The 8,917-nt window shown below is 45.2% G+C and overlaps 1 protein-coding gene across 7 annotated transcripts in view; it reads left to right on the top strand.

The window, feature by feature from the left end:
• Positions 1–602: 602 nt before the first annotated feature.
• CREB5 (cAMP responsive element binding protein 5) overlaps positions 603–8,917 on the top strand; it is a 430,944-nt gene continuing 422,629 nt past the window's right edge. For 2 of the 7 annotated variants that reach the window (XM_028489948.2, XM_028489956.2), the window contains exon 1: positions 4,219–4,237. In XM_028489948.2, coding sequence (XP_028345749.1) covers positions 4,235–4,237 — 3 coding nt within the window. In that variant the 5' untranslated portion in view covers positions 4,219–4,234. Of the gene's footprint in view, positions 694–731; positions 1,444–4,183; positions 4,238–8,917 lie in introns of those variants that run through there. The other 5 variants (XM_028489949.2, XM_024129515.3, XM_024129528.3 and 2 more) reach the window with 5 other exon arrangements.

Here is an 8,917-nt window from a genome sequence, read left to right as displayed (position 1 = left end):
TGCACAGTAAAGAAGTTATTCCTTTGGAAGTGAGGTGGAGAGGGGCGGGTGCGGGGCGGGCGGTGAAAAGGGGTGTCGAATGAGTGCTCTGAGAAGCCAGGATGCAGGGAACACTGTAATGAGGTCACGACTGTCGCAGGCAGAAAGGAGCTGGACATCTGCTGGTGGGGGAAGGGGGAGCGTCCTGCATTTCTGTTTGGAGAAAGTCTCTTCCGGCATTCTTCAGTACCCCCTCCCCACCTCTCCCCATCCCCACACCTTTCAAACGCTACCAGGCTCTCGTCACGGGAGAGCCCGTGTCCCTGCCTCTCCTCCGTGGTCCTGTCTGAAACCATGAGGATTGTTTCCAAGCTGACTCACACCACTAATGTCAGGGAGCCGTGTCACACGGCGCTGGGCTCTGCAAGCTGTTGCTTGCGCGGTCGCCACTGCCGCCGCCGCTCCCCCGCGGGTGCACCAGGGTCCGCTCTTGGGGCGGGGCGGGGCCGGGGCGGGGCCCGCCCCCTCGGCGCGCCGGCCCCGCCCCTCCCTCCCTCCCCCACGGACCGCAATGATTTAGAAGTTCAGGAATCCCACGTGACGTCACCGGGGGGGTGATGTAATGCACTCTAAATAGAATGTATTGTAATCTTTGCTCAGTCCAACGTGGTCCCTTCACCCGGGCTCTGCTCTTGCCTTCTCCACACTTGTTTGGTAAGTTCCTAAAAATACGGCTCGGCCACATCTGGGGCTTTTGCATTTAGACACTTTTGTTGCACTTGCCGCGGGAGCCATCTCGGGAGCGTACTTGTTTGCAGGGGTTGGTTCTCGGCAGCAGCCGCGAGGTTACTTGGTCCAGTGGGCAGGTCGCAGGGCAAGGAGTAGGGAAGATGCGATGCATTTTTTTGGAGGGTGATCTGTGTTTGTAAACACTTTGGCGGACCAGAGGGAAGTACGGCCTCAAATGCTGGTGGACTGTGGAATCGGCTGTGTCCTGAGGCTATCCCAGAGACCCCACGCCGTGTCCGTCCCGGAGCGCGTCTTGGTGGCCGCCGCGCCGTGCGACTGGAGGGATGCTAACGTGGAACGAGCGCCGTGTCCGTCCCGGCGTGCGTGCGTGTGTGGGAGCGCGCGTGCGTTTCCCTGACACGGGGAACAGTTATGAATCGGGGGTGTGTGTTTGCCTCCAGAGACCTGGCAAGGTGCGGAACCCTCCAGAAGTGCGGTCAAGCGGCGGCAGCGGCGGCGGCAGCGGAGACGGCGAGCCAGGAACCTCCCCCCGCGTCCCCAACTTCCCGGTGATGCGGCGGAACCCCCGGAGAAAGTTTGCAAACTTCCAGCGGGCGCGGCGAGGACGCCGGGTCACCTAGGGGGCGGACGGGCGGGCGGGCGCACGGGGGGCTAGCTCCCTCCCGGGTGCCGAGCCTGCTGCTGCCACCTCTTCCGCAGAGCTGCCCACCGCAGGTGCTGGGCGCGGGCGCCGGGGGAGGGGACATCGCCCTTGGAGGGCACTTGGCTTTCACTCCAGGCGCGGAAGGCTCGAGCGTGGCGAGGCTCTCCTCGCCTTCACTCCTGCAGCCGCCTCTTGCCCCTGTCCGGTTCTCGCTGGCATCATTACCTCTTCCCCGCCGCTGCCCCAAATGACAGCTCCCGCTTTTGCCGCGGCGGCGCGGTGGCAGTTCTCAGGACCCGGCGGCAGAGTCTTCCTCTCCAGCAGATTCTCCACGGAATCGCTTAAAACTTTTCAAGACGTTCTTAGAGGGGCAAGACGCACAAAGGAACCAAGGAGATGTTTTCTTCCGGCGGCTGCATCCCGCTTTTCCTTTGCCATAGATTTATTTCGAGGAGGTAGTGGGGAGGTATCTGGTAGATAAAGCCTCTGATCTAGTCCACCCCAACTTTCCCTGAACGAGTGCAGCCTCCACTTGAGGCTTGTTCAAGGCCAGAAACTGAAGTGGGCTGCTTGTAGATTTCGTTGTCAGAGTCCGCTGTTTGATTTTTATTTTTCCCTCCCTCTCTGACATGTGTCAAGGAATAAAGGCTGAATACAGGTCCATTACGTCATTCTGCAGGCCAGTAAGTGTTTGATTAACAGCTTCAGATACTCAAGGGTTGGGGGGCTTAGAAGTGCTGACAAAGCAACAATGCTTTCCGCCCCCAGCCCCCAACGTACCAGTACAATCGCCGGTTCCCTGGGCATCTTTATTGCCCTCTCCTCCCGGACCCCTCCTTCTCCACCCCTTCTCCCGCCCACACTGTTATCACTCTGGCCCTGCCTCCGCCTTTTACTGCTTTCCCTGGGGAGATCACGGTCCCCGGAGTGAGGGTAAGAGCTTCTGGTGGCTGAGGGGAGCGCGGTGCCTGCTCAGCGCACACACAATCTGCCCTTTTCTATTATTTAAGAAAGGCACCAGCGAGCTCGCTTCTCCAGGGCAAAAATGCTCAACTCTGATAGAAAAGGCATCTCAGGAAATGTTTAGAGACATTATGATAATACTGTGTCCCTGTGGTGACTTAGGAAAACAACACACTCGCTGCAAGCAAAGTACTTAATTTTACATAGCGCCTTCCTCAGACCGGTTATCCGAAGAGTGATGACTGAGGATGCTGACTAAACCAAATTTAGCCAAAGGCTCAAGACTAAACGTTTCATTTCCAAAGTGAGGGAATGTGAGTCTTCGAACCCTAAGTACCATACAATAAATTGGTGCGTGTGTTACTTATTTTCTCTTAACCTTAAGTTTCTGTATTTAAAGAGGAAGTTAAATACCTAAGTCACTGAACTGAGTCGGAATCCACGTATCTGGCAGTTGAAATAAAAATACTGTGTGTTACATGTTTAAGGGATAAAAGTAAAAAGAACTCGGGGATGGGGGCGCTGCAGTGTGCAGTAGAAATCAAACAAGAGATTTCCTAACAGGCTTTTGGATGGGGGGTGGTGGGTGCAGAAGATTTGAGTGCTCTCTGATTTGGAGTTGGTGAAAGCTAAATAAAGGAAAATTTATATTCTGAGTATGTGGGAATTTCTTGAAGAACACATGTTTTGTTATAATCAGATCTACTTTCTTCAGCGTGAAAGCCATGCTGTAGAGTAGGCATTTGTGAAACTCCTGTCTGGGGTCTAATTGACATCTTTCCCCAAGTTTGTGGCAGTATTATTATTTATTCACATCTAGAGATGAAATAGTATAACCTCCACACAATACATGTGCATCTAAAATGTTAAACTGCTTGTTTGTGATGCATACATAGACCTAAAGGGGAAAATGGCCCGGGTCACCAGCACTGGAGAGTGTGATTAATGATCAGTGATTTAGTGATCAGTGATTAGTGGTTTTATTCAAACTGTTACCTCTGACCAGAAGCACACATCAGAGGATTAACAGGCTCTTTAGATAAATGCTCATTAGTGGAAGGGGAAAAGCAAAGATAATAGGCATGCACCCAGGGACAACTTTCGAAGAAAATCATTCCCCGTCTTCAGAATAATAAGCTCTATTAACAGAAAGCCCTTTTAATTTAAAACTTGCTTTTATCTTGTAAATCAAAGTTAGATGTAAAAGTTTGTAGTGCCATTATAACCTAAATTTTCCCATATCCACTAGATGTGGATTATCTCAGTAGCGATATTTTTTTTATTTAAATAAACAATTGGACCTTTAGAGCAGCTGAACTCTGACAAGTCCTTAAGTCCCAGGGTTTGAAGGTGTCCCCCCTTCTAGAATGGAGAGTGCAGCTTGCTAACTAGATGGCGCAGTGTTATTTGGTGTTCTGTGCTGTGTCGTGCAGGAGTCTAAAGGAGCAAGTAGCTGCTTGCGAGGTGTTCTTCAACACTTAAAACAAAGTTGATTCTGTGTAAGGTTGGAGGCTAGACAGTTCTACAAGTTTTTAGTCACATTTTCCATGTCAGTTAAATCTGGGGAGTTCAAGGCTACTGGAAAAATTAGTCTCATTACTGAAAGAAACTTAGAGCCAGGAAGGAGAGGAGGTACGGGAGTCCAAGAGGTACCTCTGGGCTGCAGAAGTGATTGTAAAATACCAGACCTGTTCTTTTTTTTTTTTTTTTTTTTTTTTTTTTTTTACTAAGAGCTATTTTCGCAGTCTTGAGGTCTGAACTACTGAGGCAGTACTCAAAGCTTTATTTTCTTCCTAATCTTGCTTGCTGGGGAAAAAGAAGTTACTAGAAAGAAAGGAAGAAAAAATTTGATTTGGTGTCTGCAGGAAGCAACACGTTGCTGATTTTATTCTACAGATAATGGTAAGGTGATGTTTATTACACTTATTAAGCAGAAAGGGAACTTTGTAGTTGGTTCCAGGAGAACGATCTTGTAGTTTCATAGGTGAGATTCACAAATGGAATTCTTACTTTACACTGACTTTTAACGTTGCTTTTGTAGTTTCCTGGAACTTGAGAGCATTTTGTTGGAAGGTTTTGTGTGTGCTTGTGTGTGTGTGTGTGTGTGTGCGCGCGTGTGAATAAGACCATTATTTCCTGGGTAAAATAATGTTCATGAGCATGGGAACTGCAGTGGGGAAACTACAAAGCATGTGAAATAATGTGCCAGGTAAGAATTCTCTTTCCCACAAGCTTTCCTGAGATTTTTATTTTTCAACTTTACTCAGACTAAACTTGTTTACTCAGTTGATATCTTCCAGCCAACTGGTTTTGAATGTAAATTGCTGATATCCATAAGTTGCTTGTCAATCAGAAGTCAGTTGTGACCTTATATAGTTTATACGTGAGCAGAGAGCTAATTAGAACGTTCCCACAAAAAAGTGGAAACAGTGCCTTTATTTTTATATTTTTGTGATGTCGCAGCTTTTGTTTGAATAAGGGGTTAAGTGAATAGTAGTTTGTTAGAGAGATTTTCCCTGTATAGCTTTTCAATTACAGTAAGTTGAAGATTTTTGTTAAGATTATTTGTCGTTATTATTTCCCACACCTGTGGATTCAAAACCAATCAGTTGTAGACTTTCCGTGGCTGTTCATACTAATGTCAGTTTCCGGCTCTCCTGATTTCTTACTATAATTTGCTGTTTAATGATGCACCACCATCCTATAGTGTTTCCTTAGCATTTCTTTGCTTCTGATTAAGCTGAAAATTATTTTGTGGGGGGGGGTGTGATGTTCGCTGGATCACCAAGATGTGAATTTTGTGTCACATTTTGTAGTTGGTTTTCTTCTGGTTATGTTGTTAGGTTAAAATTGGGGATTTGAGTGGACTTATTATTTTAGTCATCTTTTTTTCTTCTTCTTCACTTCAAAGCAGTGCTGTTAGCCACAAAATTAATGTGATCATGGCTGGTGTTTCCCATCTATATGCTTCTTTTGCTTCTTCCAAATTGGATTTCTACAGCAATTTAAGATCTTTTTTTAGAGGCAGCTTTCTTGGATGAAGATGTAACAATGATCTCAGTCAATTCATTATCTTGTCCAGTTTGACTACCAGCTGTATTATGGGAATCAACCAATGCTTTTATAAATTAGTGTTTAAAAATTTAAATCTAGGACTATTTCTCTGAATCCTATTTAAGAAAATTATACAGTTGAGATAAGGTAATAAACTGGGGGGGGGGACCAGCTCCAAATATTTAAATGTGAGAAAGAAGCGCTTTTAGATATGCTAAACAGACTTAAAGAACCTTTTTGTGTTGCTATTTGTAAACTAAATAAGCTATCTACTTTATGGCATTGCTTTAAATAGAACCTCTGGCACTTTAAAAATGACATCATGTTTAATGTTTTCATTAAAGAGTTCTTACATTTTGTAATTAGGGAAAAAATGGGCAATTAGTGTTTTTTGAGGATCCATTAGTATTCCATTGTTGGGAATCACAAATCATGGATTTAACGTAAGAAAAAAGAAGAGAGAGAGAAGGCTTTTACAAGTTTCCAGGTAATACTGGTAGTACTGTTGCAGAAACAAAAGTAAAATTTTTTCAAGCTCTTACTGAGACTCTGGTACCTTCAAAATAAAACGTTAAAAGTTTAGGGTAAATTCCTGAATGTATAAGATGATACAGTGACATTTCCATATTTCTTTCCTCCAAGCTCACTCTGTTGCCCATTTATCTTTTCCGAGAAATAGATCAGAATCAACTTAACACTTTAAAAGTACATATTTTAGGTGCTTCTTTCTACTTCCTCAAGGTTCATATTTGTAATCTGTACCCTAAGATTAACAAGGATTGAAAACTACCAGGTTGGCATTTGGCTTGAACTAATCTTAGTAAGAGTTCCTCTTGGCTTAGGGGTTCTGATGTGAAGTAGGCTGGTGTGATAGCATTAAGCAGAGCTGGAACTGGGTGGGGGGGGTCTTCTTATTAATAGACCAACCTCGTCACTTTGCAGAGGAGAACCTCGGGCCTGGTGGTTCTCCTGGCTCATCTAAGGCCGAGAGCTGGAGAGTGCCAAACGGAGCCTAGAAGCTGGGTCCCTGCCTCCAGGTTGGGTGGTCTTTCCACGTGTTGGGCCGAAAATGCCCTTGTCCTGAAGGAAGCATAACCATGGCTTTGGATGCTTTGCTCTTTTCAAGCCTTTTGATCACTAACCTTTCAATGACAGATTTTTATCAGATCTTTTGAATGAATGCCCTGACCATATAAACTATAGTTTCTTTTGCTTTTTTTTAAAATAAATTTATTTTTATTTACTTATTTTTGGCTGCGTTGGGTCTTTGTTGCTGCGCGCAGGCTTTCTCTAGTTGCGGCGAGCAGGGGCTACTCTTCATTGTGGTGCGTGGGCTTCTCATTGCGGTGGCTTCTCTTGTTGCAGAGCACGGGCTCTAGGCGCACGGGCTTCAGTAGTTGTGGCACGTGAGCTCTAGAGCGCAGGCCCAGTAGCTGTGGTGCATGGGCGTAGCTGCTCCGCAGCATGTGGGATCTTCCTGGACCAGGGCTCGAACCCGTGTTGCCTGCATTGGCAGGCGGATTCTTAACCACTGCACCACCAGGGAAGCCCAAACTATAGTTTCTATTCTGGTTATTTTTATATATCTGCAATGTTAATTTTTCTAATATTGGCCTCCTTATTTGAAGGCCACTCTTCTTCTTTACCAATAGGATTAGACATGCCCTGTAAAACTACACCATCCAGATTTCATTTGAGACTAAAAGCAAGGCAAAACAAAAAATGGTCTATAGGACTGTCTCAGAATAAGGCAGTAACTTCCTTTACTTCCTGTCTTTTCTTTTTCATCTATGAGGAAGGGATCCAAAAAATTCTTAAAGTTAAAATAAATAATCTTTCTTTTTGTTGAATAGAGTAACAAGTGCTGTTTTCACTCTGGCAGATGCGCTTTTGCCTAGGATCTGTCTGTAATAGATTATCTTTCCAGGCTGGTGTATATGAGAGTGTTTAGAGGTGAATAAGGAGTGAGTTGAGTCTGGAAGTATGCTGTTCGAGGTTTGACTGGCAAAACTTGACTAATCATAACTAATAGAATTCATGCATGCAACATAGGGGGCTCCAGAGCACCAAACATTTGATTTAAGATGATGTTTAGGTTTTGCTGTATTTAGGATGGAGCACAAGAATATCTCAACAGAAATCTTGAATGCATCTACTGTATGTGTTGTTTGGCCTGACCCACAGTTTTCCTTTCCAGCTCTTTGCATGAACACTTTAATATCAGAATTTAGGTCTCTTTTATTCTTTGATTACACTGAGGAGCCCCTGTGTTGCATGATTTCTCAAATATAACACATTTCAGCCAGTTTTATGCAGTTCCCTCTCTGCTGGCTTCCCAAGGGGGGAAAACCACACGAAACAAAAAACATCTTTGTTTTTGTTTGAATTAGCTGATTATTAGAAGAAATACATTTTATCTCCGTTTGCCAGATCTGGTGGGACCATTTTACTTTGTCAAAACAAGATTTTCTTCTTTAAGTCAACTATAATGCTGTTTGGCTTCTGAATGACCAGGTACTAATCCATGCACTAGAGGTAGAAGGCTTTGAGGATAAAGACCACTTCTAGCAGGGTACCTAGGTATGACGAGGTGTGCCATTATGAAGAGCTGATTTGCCTCACTGCAATGACAGCATTGTCCAGAAAAACATTGCCTTCTGGAAGGAAAGAAATATTATAGGCTCAGACTTCTAAATTTTGAGCAGGGACTGATGCTGTGCTGAAGATGACCCTCAGAATGTTGAGGGTCTCCATGGTGATTTATTAAACTGCAGCAGGATAAAACATTCACAGGCTAGAACTTGACCATCTACATCTTAAAAACCTTAATAGTCCTCTTCACTTATTCTCTGCATTTTCCTTATGCTAATGTTTTTCTAGATTTATTTTTTAACATCCATTCTAGTTACTGTGCTTTCATGAGTAACCCTGCAATAACAAATCGCAAGTGTGTGCACAGCAGAGAGGGGATATTTTTCCATAAGCAAAATAGATTTCAATATCAAACCTTAGAAAAAACAATTAGCAAGACAAAAGAAAGAAAGGTTTGAAATCCGATTGGTGGCATGCCAGGCTCTGCCATTCCTAGCTCTGCAGCAGTGTGGTTTAAGGCAACAGGAAAAGCCTGAGAGGCCAGAAGAGGGTATCCCCAAAGTGCTGCCTTTAACTCATTATGCTTCCCTGCCTCAGTTTCTTCATTTGTGATAAAGAAGTGTTGGTCTTGACCATCACTCTCCAACAATGGGAACCACAAATGCGAGCCGCGTATGTAATTTTAAATGTTCCAGTAGCCACATTAAAAATAGTTTAGGGCTTCCCTGGTGGCGCAGTGGTTGCGCGTCCACCTGCCGAGGCAGGGGAACCGGGTTCGCGCCCCGGTCTGGGAGGATCCCACATGCCGCGGAGCGGCTGGGCGGGCCCGTGAGCCTTGGCCGCTGGGCCTGCGCGTCTGGAGCCTGTGCTCCGCAACGGGAGAGGCCACAACAGAGGGAGACCCGCATACCACAAAAAAAAAAAAAAAAAAAAAAA

The sequence above is a fragment of the Physeter macrocephalus genome, chromosome 5 (assembly GCF_002837175.3).
Source record: "Physeter macrocephalus isolate SW-GA chromosome 5, ASM283717v5, whole genome shotgun sequence".
NCBI classification, from domain to species: Eukaryota; Metazoa; Chordata; class Mammalia; order Artiodactyla; family Physeteridae; genus Physeter; species Physeter macrocephalus.
This window is presented reverse-complemented; position numbering and strand designations above follow the sequence as displayed.